Here is a 25,377-nt window from a genome sequence, read left to right as displayed (position 1 = left end):
TGCCATAAGTTAGTTATGACTTGACAACAAAACTCCCCGAAACAAAAACCTTGTATACACTGCTTTTTTGCCTGTACAAGTGATGGTGTTCATCCATCTCCTCTTCTTCCCAGCACTTCAGTCAGGACCACTAGCCCTGGTCAATTTCATTTCAAGCTCATGGGCCTTACTCCAAACCAATCCATAAAAAGAACTTTCCCAGTGAAGAAGATGAAGCTGACCAATGAAACCCTTGATCAAGGGCAGGGAAAGGGCGACATAAAAATATGAATAAATAAAATAAATTTTATCTTCAGTACCTGGGGAGGGAGTAATTCTAAGCACCTCTACTCATTAAGTGCTGTTAAGTAAAACGGACTTCTCCCGGAAAAGTGTCTTTAGGCCTTAGTATACTAGTTTTGAAGAGCATAGCTCCTCTGATCAGCCTCAACAACTAAATGGAAACCTTCTTCATCGTGACAATTCAGCTAGCAATTGGTATGTTTACAATTGAGAGCAACAGCTTGTAGACCCAAGGATGATATAACTACATCAAAGATTAAAACAAGGTAATTCTGACAGCCCCAAGAGTGCAAAATACAAACGCATAAGCATGACCCTGATTTACAACTAGTAAAACTTTATTCATAAATGGTATACAAAGTCTACTTAATACTAACACACATGCGACTGTAGAAAGACTATACACTAGGTACAAGGACATTTTTACATTCAAGTTGTTCAGGAAGCTAGGTACAAAATTTTAAAACTAAACAGGTACATTCATTTAAAAATGCTTCCAGTAAAGTATCTTTCATATTTTAGTGGTGTATAAAAAATACAAAGACAGACAAATTTAAAATATTTTAGATGAAAATTGAAAGGCCGATAAGCACAGGAGCATACTTCTCATTTATCATTATCAATTCTTTCTATCTTTCCTGCAATCAGCTTGGCATTAGGTCAAGTACACTGGCTATTAAAGCAGAAAGGTCGTTCATGGTCTACTGATTGAAGACCATTTCCCAACTCTCACAAAAGTATCTGATGTCCCTTCTGCTTTCATGACCCAAGTATCTTGTGTATCTATGATCAATGGGGAAGGGGAGTAGAGTTCAAACCAATCTCTAAGACAATTTACTCCCACAAAGAGATAAACATGCAAGACAAGGTGGATCATCATCTTCTCTGGAAAAAAAACACTCCTGTCAAACAATCCATACCTGTTATCAACTAAAAATTCCCCAAACAAAAACTTGTTTTTGACAATGGTTTTTTTACAAGATATTGGTACAGTTAAAGCAGAGATGACACAGCTATGTATGTTAAAGCTGAGTGAAGTTTCCAATTACATATTTAGAGGCAGAAACAAACTATTGTTCGCATGAGAGCACCACAACTATTTTTATTTATAATTTAAAACTGATAGTTTTTCTTGAAACACTTACTGATGTAACATTTCAGCTGCATATATTATCAGGTAAGGTATTACCACAGACAACAGAAAAAACACAGCAGAGAAGACAGAGTTTATTTCTCTTTAATAAATAATATCTGTACAGAAGAACGTCTTATTTCATTGTAGAGGAGTCATTCAGAATACTTTTAGACATTCTCAGTTTCATGCCTACTACTGTATTTTCCTTGGAACTATTTTTTAGGTGTTTTCTCAGCATATCATGTTGCTTCCAACTTCTTGTTCTAATTCCTATGAAACAAAACAGTTAGCCACATTAAAACAAGAATGTGGTGTAGTGGTTAAGAATAAGTGGACTCTAATCTGGAGAACCGAGTTTGATTCCCCACTCTTCCACATGAGTGGTGGACTCTTATCTGGTGAATTGGATTTGTTTGCCCACTCCTACATTCCTGCTGGGTGACCTTGGGCTAGTCATAGTTCGTTCAGAATTCTCTCAGTCCCACCTACCTCACAAGGTGTCTGTTGTGGGGAGAGGAAGGGAAAGGAATTTGCAAGCCTCATTGAGACTCCTTACAGGTAGAGAAAAGTGGGTATAATTCCAAACTCTTCTTTAGGAGAATTTCAATAAATTGCAATGTATTGAGAATCCCTTTCTACTGCCTTGTTACAGAATGGAAAGATTAATTTACCAAGAAGTTCCTTTCTGGTCATCAGACAAACTGTTCCTTCAGAAGGCAGAACCTTCTCAGGGTATGCACAAAAAATCCAATTAACATCAATACAAATGAGTAAGAGAACATCTCAAGGGATTCAAGATAGTACACTCAAGCAGAAAGTACTATGCAAGTAATCCAATCTCCCATTCTCAATCAGCAAGACATAACAGTAGGATGGAAAGGAATATTCAAAAACACTTTCTTCTTTCTACAATATGTTCCCATTCACCAAGGAAGGCAAGGATTGGACTCGTTGCCTCACATAACTTGGCAAAGGAGGGCCAAAGGAAGTGTCCGCAGAAGCAAATGTCAATTATATGATGCCTGTGAAGAATGAATCCCAGGTTGCCTCTCTGAACATGCACACTCGACAGAAGCATTAGTGAAAAGGACTTCAAACAGCCACACCATCTATAATATGAGCACAACAATACCTAAGGCATGATGTCTTCTCTTTGGCTTTCATGTGACTAATGGTAAATCTGGACATTAACATATTATTTTGCCGGTCCTCCTGACATCATGAGAGATCTGCAGGCACATCATACATCAACTTGTGCCCCTTATGGTGGGACAAATTAGGCAAAAACTAAACACTAAAACACCAAGGCAAACCAAAAACTTGGTACTTGTCGATAACTAGATACTTTCTTCAATAGCACCATCCTGTGCAGATGGCCCAAGTTTAGCCACCATTGTAGGGTGATGTAAAGCAGTGACTGGTGAGCAATTTGGTTTTGGTAAAGCAGAGTAAATCACTGCAATGGCTGGAAATGGAGAGTTCCCAGAATATCATGTCTATAGACATTATCAACACAGTACATGAGAAGTACAGGTTTGGTAGAAAGCATGTTCTGCACCAGGGTGAGCAGTTTGTCTATTCTTTGCTGAATCAGAAATATTGTACTTGGCATGTCCAGGACAATACCCAGCCTTTGAATAAGTTGGAGAAAAACCTGTTCCTAAAAGGTAGCAGAACAGTTTTGTGACTATGTGTATAAACAAGTTATTGGCCTAGAAAGCTGTATGTTCATGTATTTCAGTTTTCCCCATTCTTGCCATGAAAAATTTAAGAAACCATTCCCACTTCCCTATTCTATCTTGATGTCAAAAAGATCAAAAATACAATAAAACTTTGTGCAGTTACAGAGATAGAAACAATTAAACCTTAAAACCATACTGACATACTAACCTAAAGGGGAAAAAAACACTTTATACCCTACTATGAAGGTATTCCTGCTGACTTCACTCAGCCTGCTCCAAAACATCATCAGTATACTTCTGTTTTATCGCCCTGTTGGAAAACCAGGAGGTCTCCCTGACCTCTCCTGGAAGTTTGCGCCAGAGGCATGAACAGCCACTGAAAAGTCTAAGCCTGCACAGCTACGGAAAGTGCCTTAGTCAGAGGGGACACTGACCTTGCTGGAAAGAACAAAACTGCCACAAACAGGGAAGGGCACTCTTTCAAGTGTGGGGGTTCCAGGTCACGAACACATTTCATGGCCTGAGTCCAACATATCTCTCCTAAAATATTCCCATGGACCAACTACAATTCTCAGGCTGCCTCCTGTTGGCTATTCTCTCACTTAGGGTGGTTTGCTTTGCAATGACCCAAGTCAGACCTTTCTCCACTGAAGCCTCCACTCTGTTGAAGGGACTTTCTGAAGAGAAGAGATTTATCTTGAGGAAATGCAACAAGTCTTGTTTGTTTGCCTGGACTTTTGATGGGATAAGAACAGTAGTCCTCTGGGGAGCAGGGAATATTTGCAATTTTAAACATTGCATCTGGTTTTAATTTGTAATATTTTAATACCTTTAGGTCACCTTGAGTATAGGTATAAATATTACACTAAACAAATAAATGGCAAGCATCAGCACCTGGAACTGGACCTAGAAATGAAGAGGCAGCCAGTGAAGGGTCCTCAGAACAGAAGCAAGAAACTGCCAGCTCAGCTTGTACAACATGAACCATATTTTCCAAAGCTACATGGTTTTCAATTGCTCACACTGGATCTTTATTGGAATTGGGCCACATGTAAGTTTTTCATTTTCAGAAATGCAGTCTTGGAATATTTATGCTTTTTGAGATTCTAAGCATGTCTAATGTACTGCAGTGTCTAAATTAGACATTCAGCTGCATGATTCTTTAACAAGACAATTACGGTAATTGATGCTGGTATTCTTTATTCCCCAACATTTAGTACAAATAATTAACATGTAGAAAGTATTGTGTGGAGTACTGATAATACTTCATTCATCTTCTGTTTGCTTGGGAGGCACTTCAGATAACACTTCACAAATTACTCATTTGAACATTTTTTTTTGGTTTAATAGTACAAGAGGTAACAAGAGGCAATTGTTTAAGGTAAGCTAGGCTATGAAAGCATTGACCAGTGATGTTCGTTTGTGGGAATATTTCAATCAGAAAATCATCTGATACAAATTTTAATAAATATTTTAAATAATGTTGGCAAAAGAAAGCAAATACACTACGTACAAGCCTGCACCCTGTATAAGAACTGAAGTTATGTCCACAATTCCTATCCTACATTTAGCCGAATTAACATGATTGATTTGCAGCACAACACCCCTGAAAACTATAGACAGACTATATTTACATATGTGGGATAGACATTTTTCTGTAGAAAAATTTAGACATGGAACATTTGCAGCTCCATATTACTGGCACTCAGTATTTCAAGGCTAATTCAAGCTCTTAGTGTTAGGTCAACTTGCAAACGCAACTGTGATGAAAACACAGACAATCAACAACAGTTATGTCATGGCTACTCCCAACATGGCAACAGTTATGTCATGGCTACTCCCAACATGGTTCTCCTGCATTTCCAAACTGTCTCAGGATATGCCTTGCCAGGGTGGTTGGGTCTTTATACTGCCATTCCCCCAACTGAAAGTGTAACCCCCCCCCCAACTCCTTTAAGACAAATAAAGAGAAACTGATATAACACAGTGCCCTCCCCCCGCCCAGCTTAAACAGTTCAGGGATGGGTGGGGATTTTTGATCAGTTAACATCCCTCCCCCCTCACTACTGTGGCCCTGATATATAAAACCCTTTACTCAAATTGCTTCATGGACATTTCATTCATTGAACTCAAGCATTTCCTGTAGTTTGGAACTGAATGAGAGTCTCTCTGACGAGCTATTCATTTTCTAAAAGCAAGTCTGAGTGGACATAAGATATCCACTAATTACCAAACCTACAGACTACAAAAAAATGATAAGCAGTAAGAGACTTTAATCTTGGACCTTTCACCAGCTTTGAATATCTTAACAATAAAAATTTTAATTTGAACACTTGCCTGTTTTAGATACCCTCAAAGGTTTAGTGGTTATGAAGTTGTCTTGTTTAACACGCTTTGCAGCTACGTGATCTTGCTGATTTGTTAATCCACTGTTTGGTACTGAGCTGAAAATTTAAAAAACTATTTTTTTAAAGCAGCACAAAGTAATGTTGAATTTATACCCCCCTCCCCAAAATACAACATCCGGAAACAGGTCAGACCAGGGTCACATTCTATCAGCCACTGTGGGGGAAATTCTTGTGCAGATCTTCTTGCTGTGGACTGAGACAACACAGTCTATTACCAGCTACTGGCCCACTTTCTCAAAATTAAGTCAATCTAAGAATTCCAGACATTTAAAATTAAAGAGCTTATAGAACTACCTAAATAAAGCAATTTCTTCTTCATTTATTGTTATAGAAGCTTCTTAAAGGATCTTGATGATAGGTTTTGTTAAAGTGGAGGGCAAGACAAAAATGTGACAAAAAGGCAAATTCTGAAAATGGAATTCAAATTTCACATTTTAGTCATTTGGTCATGTAGGTCCAAATTAATAGTGTTGTCCAATCTGTGATCATTACCAGCTAAAAGTAATTTTAAGCGAATGCTTTCATTGACATACTGGGACCTGTGAATGTCTTTGGGAAAAGGCAGTCTTTGAGCTTAATCAGAAGGGACAAGAAACTGTGGAAGAGTGACCTGCATAGGTCCCTTCCACATTCCCTGTAGTCTCAAGCTATTGTGAGGATGAATTTTTCATCTTTTAAAGTTTAATTACCATAAAAGCTGAAGCCTGCTCACTTTGAAACCAACAATGGGATTCTCAAATATTAACAAATATACTGGAGTAGTGAAGTGGAACAGCAACTGCAATTTTCACCTCAATTTTATCTGAGTAGGAAATCATAGAAATCACCATAGAAAAGTCAACCTGGCACTTGGGATGAGTGACTTGACCAAGCAGAATTCAGTCAGCAACCTGTGGTGATGGCGGCATGGCTATCAAGTTGTCACTACCTACCAGTTAATGACAGGCAGTGAAATAGAGGGGAGGATAAAATTGTGAGAACTGATAAGATTGGAGAGCACAAAATGAATATACGTACATCAGACTTCAAAATCATGGAGTGGACATTCTCTTAATATAAATGTCACTGGTGGGAAGCTAAATAAGAATATTGCACTGACAAATTTAGCATTCTGACATAATGCAGTACCTACTTTAATAACTTCCTTTTTCTTTCAGCAGCAGATGTCATTGCCATATAAGATGGTTTCTCATGTATAGGTCCTGGGTGTCTATTTAATAAGGAAGGAAGGCCAAGTCTGAAATAACAATAAAAAAGATTGTGAAAAACACGCTTGATATTTATTTAAATGATAACATTATAATTTAAATTTTTTATGTCCCAAAAGAGAACTGGTAATGAAGTGAAAGAAGTGAAGCAATATGAATAACAACAGTAGCAATTTTTCAGATTTCAGAATCCCTTTTTAAAAAAAGCCAGCATACATGCTTATTTTCATCAAAGCATCTAATTTAATGGACAGGCTTCATTTGAATTAATATTGTCAGTCCAGAGAGTACAAGAAGTTGGTTGGGGGAAGCTTGAGCTTCATGACTTAGTGGTGACTTCAGTGTGAATCTCCCCAGTCTTATTCCAGCATTGTAACCACTACTCCACACTTCTGTCTGTCCGGACTCTATAGCCAGTGCATTTCATTGGATGACTCAGAGTTCTAGCACTGGTATGGTTTGATTCAGTGTCCTGTCAGCAGAACACAGATCTTCCTTTGTCCCCCTTACCCTCCAGGGTCCTGTCTGACCCTAGAAAACTTATGAGGACCCTAGCCATAATTTATTTTACTTAAAACATTTATCAGCTGCCTCTATTCCTTGAAGAACAAAATGTGCCCAGCGATATAACTTTGTATTAATATAATTTTAAAATATGCAAATAAAGATAAGTTGTGAGATACAACAAATGCTAAAAAATTAACAAGTTTGAAACCACTCCTGAACTTGAGAGCTAGACCTACCCCGCCCAGCAACAACCCCTGAAATCAACTTTCCTGGGGTCAGAAAAGACTGCTAGGGGAGCAGGGGAAACATCTGCAATCCTTGCACCAAATGGGCCGCTTGGTTGCGGAGACTTGGTAATTTTGAATCGAATGTCATATTTACATTTGTTTGTGCTCATGAAGGGACTGAACAAACAACAGAAATAGTCAAGACTATTGTTCACCCTGACTACACTTTATCAATTTAGGCATAAGTTTCAGAGGCCATAAATTCTATGAGTTTGCCAATATACCTCAAAATGTGCATCAATTGAGACCCATGATAAATTCAGAAAAGAAACAAAATTAAAAGTACCTTTGTAAAACATTGCTGTTGCCACTGGTTGACTGTGACTTGTGTTCCAGTTCTTTTGAAGAATGTTCATCTGAATTTCCAACATTACATTCATAAAGAGTGACTGTGGAGTTCATGGGGCTCTCTGGACTCTCATTACATGCAATATCCTTATGGCTATCCTGTTTTAATGGTCCCTGTATTTGTACTGTACATCTATTTCTTTCTTGGAGGCTTGCGGTATGCAAGGCTTGTTTTATCACAGTCTCAGAACATAGGTCCTCTTTTGGCATTCTGAAGATCTCAGGTGTGTACACAATAGGGCGAAGTGCCTTGCTGAGGGAATCCACCAGATTATTAGGGCTTGACTGACTGTGCTGTTCAGGACTTAGTGCCATCAGGGGAGAATCCATTAGCTTCCGCCTTGTTTTTTTCTGAGGTATTTTGCACTGTACTTCATTTTGAACATTGGCTTTAGCTTCTCCTGAAGTCAAGACACCTAGATCAAGACAAGCATTATTGTTTAAATAACTGTTACATTTTGATAATTTATAACTGAAATTTGCCAAGCTGAAGAAGGATTTCTGATGGGGGAAACATCTTTTCAATCAGATTTTATACACAAGCTGTTTACCTGTCACAAAAAAGATTACGCTAATAGAATTATATACAAAATTTTGTAAAAATGATCCCTCCCATAAGAGCAAGACCTGGGATATGGATTTCACCAGTAAATTAGCATCTTTCCCTTAATTACAAAATTATTTGAGGTACTCCAATGTTCCTGGCCAAAACATTTACCTAATTTATATCTTAATGATAAACCTTACAACTAATATGTTGGATCCAGAGATGCACAAACAGAAAAATAAATCTACTTAGTGCAGGTCCGTTTGCAGAAGGGATTGTGCAAGATCTTGAACAATATCTCCCACTTTGATCCTAGTTTGCTCATATACATAACATACAGAGGCACGATTTTATGCTACTATCTCCGACTCCCACATTGGATCTTGGGCAGCAATTTTGAGAATTAAGAAGTGTTTTACTTCCTGAAACCCCAAGACTGGCTGTACAACATTTTGTGAAAGCAGAATTACAAGCCAGTTTGACACTGTAAGTAGCTACTGTGGACTTTTGTTCGCTTTTCTTGTGCAAGAACACTAGTGCAAATGAAAAATTTTGCACTGAATCAAATGTACTCTTTACAACCTTAAACAAACCATTGTGGGGAATCAGTAAACAAATATCTGATCAGGAAAAAAATAGTTGTATAGTTTAAATGTTACAGTCAAACAAATTTAAATCTTTATGTGGAGGCAATTTTATTGGAATACCTGTAAAATTGTAACAATAGCACATGCACATCACAGCATTTAAATGGAAAAAAACAGCACTGGAACCTGTTGAAATGCCCATCCTAAACAATAAATGGCGAAGGGAATGGAATGTTGCAACAACTGTGAGTCCTGCTCCCCCACCGGTGGGTGATATTTCATCATCTCCCTGGAGCAGTGGTGCCTTGGTGCCATTACTTTGTGGGCCTGCAGAAGCCCTCCCACTCCCACCAGCCAGGAATCAGCTGGTTCATCCCGCCTCCCACCCCCACCAGTCAGCCCAGCCTGTGGAACAACTGTTCCGCAGGCCCCCAGCAGCCCTCTCACTTCCCCCCACCCCAAGCATCCCCATTCCACCCTCACCGCACCCAAAGCCTCACCTTTCCCCCTCCCGCACCCCAATACTCACCTTCCAACTCTACCCAACCCACTGTTCAACCCTTCCCCACCCCACCCCTCCCCATTCCACCCTCCCCACCCCAAACATCACCTTGCCACCACCCCAAGTCTCACCTTTCCTCCTCCAACCCTCCCCCGACCCCAAGCTTTCCCATTCTACATTTCCAACCTCCCCCTATCCTCACCGTCCTACCTACCCCAAGCCACACCTGTCCAACCTCTCCCACCACGAAGTGACAGACCCAGAACCAGGTAGGTGTCAATCATCATGCTGGGAGTGGGGGGGGGGGAGTGCTACAGCCCCAGTAAAGTCGATTGCAATGGGAGAAGCTTCCTCTTCCATCCTTTGCATCTCTCCTGCAATGGGCTTTGCTGCTAGTTTTAATATAACTAAAGAATCACATATGTGGTTGTTCACTCATCCATGTCAATAGATGACACCATATTATCAATTGCTAAATCTACATCAGATTAGTGTTTATAATCCCTTTTACTATATGTAAAAAAAACATAAATGGGAATTTTGGTTTTGATTTGACTAGTATGGCCAATTGTGGGTATTCATAACAATTTTTATTTGGGTTTTTAGATGTGTTTGTGGTTTTATTCCCACTCCCCCCACAATGCCCTTGGTTAACAAATCAATAAAACATACATACATTTGTCACATAGTAATCATATGAAAAATAGTAATTACAACAATGAAAGACCATATTTTTGAAAGCATATATTCTACTGAAGTGTTGTTTACATATTTACTCAGAATGCAACACAAGACAGATCTTTTTACAGTTGGAAATAATCCCGTTAATACAGCTTTATATGTTTCAGTCTTTCAACAATCTAACATTGTATTTCTAATCAACAAAAATAAAGACAATTAGACAATCAAAATATTTATACTCCAAAATCCTATGGCAAAGAAAACCAGATTTTAAGAATAATCATCTGCAAATCATAACATTTTGAACAGCTACTTTTCTGAATGTCAACATTACACTTTACCAAGGAAATCCAATTATAATCTTTCAAATAGCTATCCATTAAACATTTCAGGCCGCTATTTAAAATATTAATTTATGTGGCATTGTTCTCACTTATGCTTCTGAAAGTGTGCATTTCAGGGAAAAAGCAGTGATTGGTCTGTGCTGATACATTACAGCAATAAGGTTCCATTTTCGGGTGGGAGGAAGTTTGTTTACTGTAAGCCACCAGGGCTCTGCAAAACGTCCTAAGAGCAACTGAGAAGGAAGTCTGTGAGAAACATTTTTCATGAGAGTGCCAAGCTTCTCCCAGACCAAGCACTGAAAACACTTTGAAAATAACCGTAAATATAAGCATTTAAACTATAAAATAGGTAGAGAACACAAGTAGTCTTGCCAACATTAATAATTTGTTGAATATCACAGTGAACCATTTTTCATCCTGTACTACATGTACATTAATAAAATGGGGTTTTACATAGCACAAATAGAAAGCCAAAATGAAAACCTCTGGACTTAAAATAGCTATTTAATGTCAACAGATTATATTCCACAGCAAATAACAACAGGAATTAAAAAGTTTTTTTAGTTACCTCTACCATTAATTCAACAAAAATGGAAGTATGGGATTCTCCCCGCCCTTTTATATAAAAAAAGGCTACTCTCATAAAGCTAATTGGAATTATTCATATTTCCTCAAGATTTGATGGCAAGAAATAGATGGTTTAACCGCCTTTGTATGTCCTCCACTTGACTCCACTTTTCTTACTTAGATTCTAAAACCAAGATATACTAAGGGAGATTGCAGAATCAACTATCCAAAGATAAATTATTGCTATGTTGTAGTAACTACCCATGACATTTCAGATTGAAAGAAATCCTTTTATTCTACTTTAATTAAACTTATTGTATTCTTAGGACTGGCAGACTGATGGTAATTTTCTGTATTCAACTTGATAGTTCATTATTATATACTTAAATGTTACTATTCATCTGTCAGTTAAGGCACTCCTGATATGTGTGGCCCCCTCCCCCCCAACACAAGGTGTCCCATCCAGGTACTGGTCAACAGCAAGAGCTGCTTATCTTCAAGCAATGTTTCTGCATCATGTGGTTTTCAACCAGACAGCGAGATTCAATAGATGCAAAAGAATGTTGTCTAATGCTAAATGCAAAATAAGTCTACAACTGAGCCAACATTTGAACCAGAGATTTCCTAGGTAATGCACATTTTTATTGGTACTTTCTTTCAATTCTAGCAATGCTATATCATAACTCCAGCAATCTTTTCCCTAAAGGAACTAACTTAAGGCAGGAGAGTACAAATGCAAGAGAGATAACAGGGTCATCTTAACCTGTAACTGTTCATCATCGAGTGGTCACCTGGGCAGTTGCACATGGATTACTGTGGATGCACAGGCCTGCTCTGGAAAGATTCTGAAACTCAAAAACTCTACAGGGCACTCCTTCCCCCTCCTCCATGCTGCTTTTCTACGTTTTCCCGTGTAAAAGGAAGGAGCAGGGCACTCTTCTCTCAATTCCTCACTGCTGCCACTGGAGAGAGTTAGCTTACTTATTACATCTGCCAGAGCTCACAGCAGGCCAGGATGTGTGGTTGCCCAAGTGACAACTCAGTGAACAATTAAAGGCAAGTGCAAGCCTGTGTTCATTGGCATTGTATCCGTGCAGTCCCACATAGAACAGTAGAGAGCTGACTTACCAAGTCTTGGGAGGTGGGAATGAGCGTCTAGTTGAATACTGACTTGAGTTATCACCTTTCTGATTGCCATTATCTTTAACAGCATTGATGCCAGTGGAGCAGTGCTTGGCAATGATACATGAGAAGGACCAGGTTCTATCTTGCATACTTCGTCAACATGGAAACATTGATCAATTGCCTCAGAAGTCAGTCTGAGATGATCTGATGGAATGGGTGTTGAGGTGCAATGGTCAGTCAACCTGTGCAAACTGGTAGCATAACCAGGTACAGAATTTATTTATTTATTTATTAAACTTTTATACCGCCCCATCCTCTAGGGGCTCTGGAAATGGATTGCTGAGAAAGTTTGTGGTCTGATTTAGGGCCTGAGAAAGATTAACAGGGCCTGATTTTGGGCCTGAAAAGACCCTAATAGATTGTTGTCTTTTCTAACACATTTTGTTCAGTTCAGATAGAATAGCAATGCCCTGAGAACATCTAGAGTGAGAAGTGCATGTTCAATTTCATTTTCTGGCTACAGAAGAAATACTGGCAGAGTGATGTCTCGATTTAGGTGAAATTCTGAAAACACCTTAGGCTATAACTCAAGGGATAGTTATTATATTACCTTGAAGTTGAAAATTTTGAGAAAGGAGAGCCTGGAGTTTACTGACTCCCCTGACTAGCATTATAGCTACTAAGAATATGGTTTTCACACAGAGTAGTCTGAATGAGCAAGTGGCCACAGGTTTGAATGGTAGGCCCATCAGTGTATCTACCACCAATGAAAGATTCCATTGAGAGACTGGTGGTTGGAGTGGTTGAAACTGGCTGAACAGGCCTTTCAAAAGCACTTTGGATTCTCTCTGGGCAAAAACTGATTCCTCTACTGTTTGCACACAAACAGGTTACTGTGCCCATATGCAACTTGGCAATGGATGAACACATTTCTCTTTGGACTAATTGAAGGCAGTAGATTAGGATTAGAACTAGGGGACATACCACTGGGATGATTTGTTTTGGACAAAAAGCACTTCCATTTTGAGGAGTACAAGCAACACATGGATGGCTTCTTAGCATTTAATAATTTTCTAGAGTGGGGATGGTGAAGAATGTTGAAGACCCTTAGAAACCACAGTTGTAAGGTGCACATGTGTGTAAGGTGCACATGTAGCATATGGGACTGTGGCTGTGGTAGAGGTCATTAATCCGAGGAAACTTTGCAAGAATATGGCAGGTTGGAGCTGCAGGTGACTGCAATGGAATATTTCTAGATGAATGGCGGGGATTCTGTCGATGGATGGAAAGGGATTTGTCAGGGAGAAGTTCAGTATTGCTCCTATGAAAGACACTTTCTGTGTAGATTTGACCTTGGATTTTCAAAAGTTGACTCATAATTTGAGCCCCTCTAAAATTTTCAGGATTAGAATTGTAGAATTGGAAGGAGCCATACAGGTCATCAAGTACAACTCCCTGCTCAATGCGGGATCAGCCTAAAGCATCTCTGACAAGTGTTTGTCCAGCCTTTGCTTGCAGACTACCAGTGAATTAATTGGACATCTGACTGCAGCTTTGCCTTGGAGTCTGCTACAACCAACCAATCATCTAGATAAGGGTAGATTTCATGATCTTGCCTATTACCTTGGAGAACACTCTGGTTCTGTGGCTAGACCAAATGGTAGGATTGAGTATTGAAGAGAAAGACTGCCGCATTAGAAGCAAAAGTACTTCTGAAAATCTGGTCTGATTCTTACATGAAAGCAGGGATCTAATAGGGTTACACATCATATACCTGGAGTTATCAGAGGAAGGACATCTGACATGGATACAATTCTCAATTTTTCTTTTCAAGTATCGCTCTCACCCATCTTTTCTTTTCCACCAGAATCACCTGGGTATTGTTCTTTTGGAGGTACTTTTGTAATTGTCTCTTTTCTCAACAAAGCCTCTACTTCTCAACAAAGCCTCTACTTCTACTAAGAATTGAAGGGATTGGTTGGGTAGGTTGGGAGTAGATGGGGACTGATCTGAAGTTTCAAGGAACTCTACGAAATAATCATTTGACATGGTCAAAATCCAATGGTCTTGACACATGCACTTTGGTGCAGTAAAAAAAAGTTAGTACTGGGTGTGATTTGTAGTTATGAAATTACAAAAAATGGTTTTTGGGGATTGGGATCTGGATTTTCTCTTTTGAAGGAAGGATTGTGTACAGCGAGCAATAGGAATATATGGATGTTAAAGAGGCCTATATATGGGATTTATTTGTGGTATGTTCTACCATTTGAAAGAATTAGTATATGGCTGAAATTATGGTCTGGGCCTTTGCAGGACTGGAGCAACAGGTATGAAACCTATGATTTTTGCTGCAAATTTATCTTTCCTCTCCTAAGTGATGACTTTGTTGGTTTTGTTACTTAATAGTTAGATCCCATCAAATGGGAGGGATTACCCCAGAGCAATATTGGTGTGGCCAGGTTATGGATCGCACTATCTGCCATATGTTTGGTTAAGCAGATCTGGTATTTGGAGAACTTTGATGCCTCTAGAACCCAGGAAAAGTTGATATCTGGCCATTGTACACAGGAAATTGGCAGTTGTAAGGTCAAAGAGGAGATGAAGCTGTTATGACTTATCACTTTGAGTTTGTAGCCCCCCCGGTCACAGGGACAAAACATTAACTGCTTTTATTTCTCCCTTGGATTGCATCAACAACTTGGGAGCTGGTCATGGGATGTTGCTTGGCCCTATACTGTTTTTCAATTCTGTGGGTTGATGGTGGCACAGAGGCTAATTTAAGCCAGGGACATATGGTCACTTCTAACATTCCATCCATGACAGGCAAGATGACTGGACCAGTAAAGCTGGGATCTGTTGCCCTTTTGGGGAGGGGGAAGAGACAGAGATTTCAAGTGATGTTGCCATACAATTCTGCTGCTTGTTATAAGCCTGAAGTCTTCACTTGAATGGTATATGGATGGCTCTAGTAATAGATTCTCTGGGGACAGTTTCAAGGCAAAATCAAAATCCTGTTCATTATAGTAACTGATCAAGTCATAAGACTGAATGTTGATCATCAGATCCAATGGAGAACCAGAGTGTCCTTCTGATATTGCCAAAGAAACTTGCATAACATTGGTTGGATCAGAACTGAGGGAAGCATACAGGTTACCAAGACATTGCTGTAGTTATAGTATAGATCTTACAGAAGAGAGGGAGGGGGGCATGTACCATTGTATCCAACTGATATGTCAGGGAATCAGTGGTACGGAGTCAACAAATTCACCCTCTGATACTGTGAAGAGGGGATTGGAACGTTGGTCAGTTACTGCTTAACACCTGCTGTGAAGTCTTCCTGTCTGTGTATTAATCGGCGCTCTTCCCAGACTGGCCCAGTCCAGCGTGTGAAGGTTACTGTGGGGGACAGACCAGAGTTCTCCTGGACACTTTACTACAGTTTTTATCTCATTGCTCACAAGCCATTGAATGGAGCCTCAGTCTTTCAATAAAGATCTTATTCTTCTATAGAGATTCTGATTGTCTGGTCTAAGTTTGTTACAGATACTGACAGAGTTATATCAGGGAGTGGCCTGTGGCAAAGGAATTCTCAGAATTAGCATGGGTTTGGTGACGGGTTTGAGAGGTTTGAAATCATGACTTTATGACAAGGTGGAAGATACCTGGGATGACCTTGACAAAGTTTTTCAGGAGGCTTGTGCTTATTACAGATTTTAAGGGACAAGGCTCTGAAGTGCTTCTTCCAGGTGATAATGATATACAGTATATACTCGAGTATAAGCTGACTTGAATATGAGCAGAGGCACCTAATTTTACCACGAAAAAACTGGGAAACTTATCGACTCAAGTATAAGCCTTTGAACGTGACTCAGTAGCAACTAAAAACAGAAGATTTGGGAGCAAGATGAGATAAAGTTGCTTAACAGAGTTTGCATTAGGGATGAGCAGCTTTCTAGCACTCTAGGAACACAAATGAACCACTGTTTTCCTCCAAATGTAGAATAATTCTGGGATTCATAGCCATGCCAGCCTAAACTTTGACCAAATAAAGTCTTTGTCTTCAGCAACATCAGTATTTGGCAGTAAGCTACTGTATGAAGAATTGTATTCATCTAGAATGCAACGCACCAATAACCCTTAGGAGAGAAATGCCTCTGTTTCTTTTAACACACACACACACACACACACACACACACACACACACACACACACACACACACACACACACTAGTTGTAATGCTATGCAGGCTGTCCTTACAGCTTGTTTTCACAGCTCTCTAGTAAGTTAGAAAAAAAGCAGCAATATGCTTACCAGATCCCCACAGCAACCCCAGCTCTGGCCACCATCTTGGAATTACCGTATATACTCAAGTATAAGCCAAGGAGGGCCTTTTCAGCATTAAAAATGTGCTGAAAAAGTTGGCTTATACTCGAGTATATACAGTAGTAGTTTCTGTTCTTTTCGAATGTTGTAGCCAGAACCAGGGGGGCTAAAACCGGTCTTGGTTCCATTAGAATCAATGACGATCAGATCTATTACTCTGGATTGTTGCATCATCATGCCCAGATAATTATCAGAAGCAGCACTGAATGTTGCTATCTCTCAGTCTGTGTCATATCTTGCTTTGGAACTAAATTGTCTACATACTGGACACCTTGAATTCTTCACCGAGATATAGTAGGCAAAGTATATAATTATCCAGGCAGGAGATTTTTGCCCTGCAAGTCATGCATGTCTTAAAAAGTTTTTTGAGAATGTTTTTGAGGCTGTTTGCTATAAAGTCTTCCTTGTAATTATTTTGGCTTTGAAAATAGGAAGAAGGCCCAAATGAGTTTTTTACATGGAGTTTTGAAGGAAAGAACCTCTGTCCATGATAGCATAAAACAAAGGGGAGGGTCACTGCCTCCTTTCATGATGGAAAAAGCAGGAAAGCAACATAGAGGAGCAAAGGAAGGAGTACTCTCTAGAGTTTTTGAGTTTCAGAATCTCTCTGTGGCAGGTATGTGTCCATGCAAAGTAGATCATTTGTGATTGCATAGAATTAGATCATGTGAGAAGCAAGAAGTTGTATTTAACAAACATATGTCAGAGCCAGCAAAGTTAGGCTAATGTCAAAAAGACATTGACAAGTGGGATTAATTCTAATTAGGTTTGGGGCAAAATAACGGGCTAGGATTTTTCTTCTTCCAGAATTCATGTTAATCCATGTAGGAGAGGATGTTTCTGGAAACTTAAGTCTGCAAAGTTGTTTGGCTAAAGTGAAATCAAATATTAATGTATTTGTTTCAATAAACATTTCTGAGCTTCCAGTGATTGATCCAATTACTCTCCTAATCATAAATTTTGATTCTTTTAACAGCTTTCTGACTCATGGAATTCCGAGCTGCAAATGTTGCCTAGTGAATGAATTCCTGCTATTTAATATTCATGTGACCCAAAGGTGTTATTATGCTGGGCAATTTAATGACATTCTTAAAACAATAACTACAACGTGAAGAGGCTACACAACAGCTTGAATTCAAAGAAAGGCAACATGGTCATTAGCATTATGCCATTATTCAAGATGAAGGAAGGAAGTCGTAGAAGGGCAGTGTGAAGGGAGGGTGCTTTCTGCACATGATGAATCTTACAAATAAGAGAGCAAGATACTGACAGACTTGTGATTAAAGTCAATCTTTTAACTACCCCAGAAATTTACAGCAATTAGCTCATCAATTTAGAAATAAATTGGTATTGCTTTTGGTCAGTAGAGGAAGTAATGGACACTCCCCCTACCTGTAAAAATGGATCTCCCTCCTTCCCTACTAATGTATAGCAAAGCTTACAGAAATGGGATGCCTGAAACTATGCCAAGAAACTTTTTCTCATAAAGACCAGCAAGTGCTGGGCTGTGAGTGGAGTTGTTGCTTATATGCTCCTTACATACATAGAAAAGCTCCTATCACAACATCAATCAACATCCTACATGCCACTCTTAATTTGGAATTTGTATTTTAGTTGACTCACAATAATTTATGTTATACTCAGAGGCAGGAGTTAAATATCACAGCTGCACCTAACATTGAAATCTGCTATAAATATGAACTGGCTGGAGCCAAAAGGTAGGTCTCCTCTTCCCTTCTCTCTCTTTTTCTGAACTATGATCTTTTTATGAATTAAAGTAGTTTCAAAGGAAGACATTATTATTTAGCCAAGTTTCAACTGTCATTCTCATCCCACAGAAGCAACACTATGAAGTTTTGCGGGAGGGCTGGCAGGAAGACCAGTGAAGGATGTTTGAAGGAATTATACCATCAAACTAATAGCTGTAATTCACATTGTCCAGAACTCCTGACTGGTTGTGGTAGACTGGTTGTGCTGTTTGCTGCATTAGAAGCATACAGAAGAGCCCTAAAATGTGGACATGCATACACTGCTTTAGAATCAGTCTGTGCAAAAACATGGTGACTCCAAAAAATGCCATTTGGCTAGAAAGACTTTTTTAAACTGTTGTCAGCAATTGCTGACCGATGATAAAAGTGAAACTCCTCAGTTTGTAAATACATTGCTTTCCAAATATGTTTTCCTTCTACCTGCCTGCCAACCTTGACTAGATCACCGCAGGTTCAATTTTTATGTATCTTCTGACATCCATGTATACAATTTTATGTATCTTCTGATCACCAGCCAATTCTTCTCTACCCATGTGTCCTTAATTAGGCCCTTTCCCTTCTCTTTCCATGTAATTTTTTGTATAGCATTCAGCATAATTTGTATAGCATTCAGCATAACTCAAATCATTAGCAAGTATAGAAGATGCTTTTTTTTGTTAAAAAGGTGATCAGTTGACACTTCTGTTCTCTCCAAAGCTTAGCATGACAATAAAGATCACTCCCAAGTTTTTAGTAAACACAGGACACTTCAGGGGAAGAGAGTTTGTGTGCTTCAGGAGCAGCAATGGTGTAGTGGATAAGACCAGGTGCACTGTAATCTGGAGAACCAGGTTTGATTCCCCGCTCTGCCACTTGAGCTGTGGAGGGTTATCTGGGGAACTAGATGAGCCTCTGCACTCCAACACACGTCAGCTGGGTGAACTTGGGCTAGTCACAGCTTTATGGAGCTCTCTCAACCCCACCCACCTCACAGGCTGTTTGTTGTGAGGCGAAAGGGAAAGGAGATTGTAAGCCCCTTTGAGTTTCCTACAGGAGAGAAAGGGGGGAGTATAAATCCAAACTTCTCCTCCTCCTCCTCCTTCAATGATATCCTACATTAGAGATCAAGGGGCATTTGCAAGTAGAGTTGTGTAACACCCAATTCCCAATTACATGGGCACATTAAAAAATGGAAAACTGGCAAAGCCAGGCAAGGCATTTGGTCTTTTTTTTTTGGGGGGGGGGGGCGCTAAACAAAATGCTTAACTCTATAATCATGCCATTCATTAATTACAAGTGAGTTGATGAGATGAAAGCACCATTAAATAGTATAACCACGCCTAAAGGAAGTCATTGTTCAAAACTAATTCATAGTGGATTTTTTAAATTAAACTATACTGCATACATACTTTAGCATATATAAAACATTATGATTACCAATTAATTTATCTAAACATAGCATATTTTGGAAAACCTCTGAAACATTCCCATGCGAAGATATACACAATATTTTATAATATGTAGCTTTTAAAAAGCTAGTGTCCTTCAGTTTACAAATAGGCTGAAAACCAAAAAATCTAGAGCCAAGAAAGGGAATTGCATTGCTTCTGCTGACAAGTAAAGCCCATGCAATTATGTTGCAAATGAAATATGGATTTTTAAATAAGGAATAATGACCCCTGTATAACAGGTGGCTTGTCTTTTCACCCTCTTTGCAAAACCCCATTTCCTGTCCAACATCTTGAACAGATTACACACCAAAAATCGATGCATTCAGAAGGTGTGATGGGATCTGTGTAAACTTTTATTTGAAAATTGCTTACCAAAGATCATATTTTTCATAAAGATAAATTTGCTAAGGAACCAATTTCTATAAACTACGAGAGTATTTTGTGCTGGATCTTTAAAACCAAACTGGGAGTATTTTCCATATTACTGTGATTTGTACAGTTCCATGAGATTTACTCTTAAGTATAACTGTCTAACTTGCTGTTGGTTTCTTAAACCCCATTAATTTTAATTAAGAGACTGGTTTTCAAGCTCTTTTCCTTCAAGGGGTCTTTCCTGTATCACCTTATTGTTGAGAAACTTCTGCATGTTTACCATGGAAAGCTTATATTATTGCGAAAGATTAGGATTCCTATTCTAGGATGCATAGTCTGCTTATCTGATACACTTGCCAGAACTACTGGATCTCAGCAATGCTCCAGAGAAGTTGGATTAAATTCTATAACCCACACCCAAATCCCACTGCAACTCTCACCCTGCAGATGAAAAAAAAATAGTAATGGAAGAGTTTCAGATACATTTATTCACCATCACTGATTTGTACATTATACAATTTCAACAAGGTGCCTTGGAACATAGTTTAAAAAGTGAAAGCCACTGGTTTTGAAACTCTACCACTCTAAAAGGGTGCAGAGTGGTGGAAATTTAGCTGTCACCACTGAGCTTGCATCTTCCTGTGACTACCTCTCCAAAGTGTCCTTCCTATTCAGTGTTTCTTCCAGTGAAAGGGCAGAAACATTGAGAGAGAGGAGCATCCAGGAAGCACAACTGCAGGATTACACTGTATGTAGCAAATTGCCACTATGAGAGGAATCAAGCAATATTTGCATGAAACAGGATTTCTCAGTAATAGAAAGGGAAAAGTATTTGCTAATACGAACTGAAGCATTCCTTAATTCAGTAGCAAATTGACCAGACTATTGGTCTGCATAAGATCAATGCTGACTGTGCTAACCGATGTAGCAAATGGCAAACAAATGGCCTCAATCTACACAACCCCTTATGGATTTCATTCAGACATCTGAAAGGGGGAGGGGGCGGATTTCTGACATCATCCCAAACTATTCCGGCCTACCAAATATCTCACTGCAGAAAGCTTTTTAAGTTCATGTTTAAGTATAAGAAAAAAAATTCAACCACTTTATTGTACATAGATGGGTCCACAAGTTTCTTGAATACAGACTTACTATATTTACTTGAAAGAGAATACTCTTAAATGTAAGACAACACTCTTAAAGTGTTATACATATTTTATTGTTGGCATAACTAATTAGCACACAAAAGTTAGACAATCCCCTCTTTTTGTTTTGAATGGCACATCTGAAAAAAAACCTTAGTTTTGCATTTGAGTAAGTACCGTATATACATATTATTGCAAGGTGCTACCACTGGTTACTTTGCTTAACAACAAGTTCAGTCAATGTAATACTCCCAGGATGAAGAAAGACACTAATTCCAGGAAATAATACTTTCTGGCAGAACTGTGGTTTGAATACCAAATTAATTCTTTTTGTTTGATTCCAAAGTAAACCTACCCCCAAACTGACAGTTTTGTATGGAAGTTAAATAGATTAGCATATTTAGAAGACAAAACATATTGTACTTACGGCAGGGAGTACTCCGATTGATCTCCAGCTGTGGAAATACCAAGATAGCAGACATCAGAGGTTGAACACTTTGTATTGGTTCATCTTTAACCATCTGGTCAGCCCAAACTACAGCTTTCTCTCTCTGAATCAACTGTTCAAGCTCCTTGAAGTCATCTTCTATTACACCATTTGTTAATCCACCATTTTGAAGAGCTATGTACTGCTTTCTTAGAACTGGAAGCGAAGCATTCAGTATTCTGTAATTTTTTTAAAATCAAAGAAATAAGGTTAGAAATATTTCTAGAAGGATACTATCTCAAATATACATTTAACTATCAGCTTTTGGGCTTGCAATGGGATTACTCCCATTTTTGCCTTTTCAAAATGCCAGAGAAAACCTGATACTAAGATACTAATCACAGTTTGCAACTTCTGAAGTCAACAGAGCAATTCCACTCAAGATAAAGGGGCTTAAAGATCAAAATGACAACCTTAACCCCCTCCCTCCAAGCATCCAACCAGATTAAAAAAAAATAGAGCCAAAAAAGGCAAAACAAAATAGCTTATACACCACATAGTGTTTTTAGTTGGTAATTTATAGAAGTTGTGACATGGTTTGTGATGCTGAATTTTTCTATGGACTACTGTTAGTGTCACATAAGTTTAAAATGTATACTTGAAGACACTGTATAAATAGTATGCACAAGGCAACAAACTAATTTATCTATAATTGCTCCATTGAGACATGTAATCTCACATTGATTCACCTCCACCATAATATGCAGAGCAGATATTAGTCATGGAATGGAAGAGATTAGTCATGGAATGGATGAGGGCATGTTCCTTTCAATCTTCTATATATTTTCAAGTTTTTCTAGAATAAGTTCTAACAATTTCCAAATTTAAATTAAACCCTAGAAAGACAAAAGTAATGTCAGTTGGAAAGGTAGAGATCTTGAAGGACTTTATGTGCTCCACTTTTGATGGAGTTCATCTGACTTGCCAGTTCAATTAAGAGCTTTGGATTATACTGGTTATATTGTTGGAGTAGCAAATTAATGCAGTTGTGAAAAAGGTTTCTGTCCAACTCAACCTAGCTCAAAAAAAAATGACTTACCTTGAGAAGGTTGATTTAGCCACCTGGATTCATGCAATCTGTGGCATTGAGACTAGACTAATACACTATACGTTAGTCTCTCCTCAAAATCAATGTGAAAACTCCAATTTCTGTGGAGTGCCACAGCTCAGCTATGATTGGGAGCTAGACTAGATAAAGCATGCATATTACTGTCATTCTATATCCAAACTACTGGTTACTCATCAGTTACTGAGCTCAATTCAAAATATTGGCTATCATATCTCCCTATTCATTACCTAAAGGGGTCACATGTCCCCGAGTGCATGCCATTCTGTCACAGTGGGGGGGAATCGCCCCACACCCCTCCTCCCCTGCGCTGACTCGGCTTCTGGGTGGCATGGGGGAGGAGGGGTGTGCCATGGGAGGGCAATTTTGCGCCTCCTCCACGCTTCTGAATTGGCGCGGGGGAGAAGGGGATGGTACCCGTGGGGGAGGGGTGCAAAACCACCCCCCACCCCTCAGACAGCCCCAGTCCCACCAGGCCACTCCTTCAGCCAGCAGAGGCTGAAGGAGTGGCCTAGTAGGGCTGCCACAGGGCACCCCTTGGCCTGGCCCCGCCCAGCGGAGGCTGCAGTCGAGTGCCCCTCAGCCCCACCAGGCTATCCGGGACTGCCACCAGCTCAGATAAGTGGGGCGGGGGGGAGTAGCTACCACGGGGTGCAGGTGTGCCATTTTGCCCCGATCTCCATTTTCCCCTGCTACACCTCTGCTAAAGGGTATTGTGTTCTGCAAAAAATAACCTGCTGGTGATCCCTGGTCCAAAAGATTCCATCTAGCCTCAACCAGGGCCAGGACTTTCTCCACCCTGGGGGAACACTCCGTCTAGTGAGGCCCAGGCCCTGTAGATCTGATGCATTAGCACTGGGCCTGTAAAACAGAGCTGTTTCACCAAACATACATTTGAGGCAGCAATGTTTTTTGCCATCTAACATGGCATCCCTCCCCCCTTCTTTCTTCCCCTCTGTTCAGTTTTTCTGATTTCCAGTCTTGTAGTTTGCTTTACGTCTGTCGTATTTTGTATATTTGGAAATCAGGAATTTTATAGCATCTTTGTAACATTTTAGTTGCCAAATTTGGAATTTATTTTAATTTTGATTTTATTGTATGTAGTAATGTGTTGGAAGCTGCTTTGACCTCCTGCGGGGAAGGGTGACACAGCAATAAATAAATAATACAAATCCCTTCATGGCCTTGGACCCTGTTATCTGTGATACCAGTCTTCCCCTCATGCTCTGCCATGACAGGTTCACTTATCTAAGCAGGGCCTTCTGCAGGTACCAACCTGCAAATGAGCAAAATCAGCAACTGCCCATGCTCTCTCTATTGTGGTTACTACCAATGTTCTGCCTGAGGTGAGGAAGGTTTCCACTCTCCTGGATTCCCACAAACTATGCAGAACTGAATGACTGAAGAGGACTTTTTAATGTAGGCAACAAAGTAGCACTGTACAAAAGACTCACAAAGTTACCTGGATAAATTAGTAGGGATTGTGGTCTATTCTAATATGTATAGTTTATTGAAAGTTGGATCCTATTATTTAATTTTGCAAGATTTTATGCATTATGTTAACACTTCTACTTAGTTTTAGTTCTGTTTTTTAGACTTCTGGTTAGTTCTACAATCCAAATTCTATTTCATTGTTTATTGAAAGTTTGCTGCCAGTGCCCTGTAGTGAGATGACCAGCTACCTTTGCTGGGCTGTAACATGCTTTGACCTCCTACTCACCCTCCCTTACAAAATACTTATCAAACACTCTGCTTAATCACTAGGTGGGTGTCACCCTTCCCCGCAGGGCGTCAAAGCAGCTTCCAACACATTACTACATACAATAAAATAAAAATTAAACTGCTGTCGCTAACCTAGCTTTTGAGGGTTTGCCTTTACATAACAAGATCCCAGGTTACTCCTCTCCCCCTTGAAATCCCCTGGTAGCATCCATTTTGTCGCAAATTGGAAGGGGGGGGGAAGGCTGCCTAAATCAGAGTCTGAGATGTATAACAAACCCCAGTTTTAAAGGTTTTATTAAAATATAATCAAACTAGAAGAAGTCAATAGATACAAAAGATAAACACTCTAATTGAATGAAAGTTACAACGAAGAGAAAGCATTCTCTGATGAAAGAAAGATTCTCTAATGCATTGGAACTGAACTTACTCCTTAACACAGCTATCATGCTCCCTAGTACTTCTTTAGAACAGGCTGGCATGGCCATGCTTCCTCAACATGAGCGCAACAGTTACCATACTAAATGCCTCACAGATTCCTGTCCCTTGACTTAGGATTGGTTACCCTTTTCCCTCCAAAAAAGAGCGAGGAGCCAGTCCAAAATCCTGAACTAACCAAGAAGAGAACGACAGGTCAATTATATGCAAGCAAGATTAAAAAGGCCACCTAGTAAAGCCACAGGAGCTGAAAACATAACAAAATAGGGAATATTATAATGAACATGTAGATTCTAGATGGACTGTAAATTACAGCCCCGCACAAGGTCTTTTGCAGATCTGTCTTCCTTTCTAACA

At 39.4% G+C, this 25,377-nt stretch overlaps 1 protein-coding gene across 1 annotated transcript in view; it reads right to left on the bottom strand.

Moving 5' to 3' along the window:
* Positions 1 to 602: 602 nt before the first annotated feature.
* KIF18A (kinesin family member 18A) overlaps positions 603 to 25,377 on the bottom strand; it is a 63,000-nt gene continuing 38,225 nt past the window's right edge. Inside the window, exons 13-17 of the mRNA XM_048486356.1 lie at positions 21,738 to 21,976; positions 7,796 to 8,273; positions 6,640 to 6,744; positions 5,437 to 5,543; positions 603 to 1,687 (exon numbers count right to left, since the gene is read on the bottom strand). Of these exons, the coding sequence (XP_048342313.1) occupies positions 1,551 to 1,687; positions 5,437 to 5,543; positions 6,640 to 6,744; positions 7,796 to 8,273; positions 21,738 to 21,976 (1,066 nt within the window). The 3' untranslated portion in view covers positions 603 to 1,550. The remainder of the gene's footprint in view (positions 1,688 to 5,436; positions 5,544 to 6,639; positions 6,745 to 7,795; positions 8,274 to 21,737; positions 21,977 to 25,377) is intronic.

This window comes from Sphaerodactylus townsendi, linkage group LG02, assembly GCF_021028975.2.
Source record: "Sphaerodactylus townsendi isolate TG3544 linkage group LG02, MPM_Stown_v2.3, whole genome shotgun sequence".
NCBI classification, from domain to species: Eukaryota; Metazoa; Chordata; class Lepidosauria; order Squamata; family Sphaerodactylidae; genus Sphaerodactylus; species Sphaerodactylus townsendi.
This window is presented reverse-complemented; position numbering and strand designations above follow the sequence as displayed.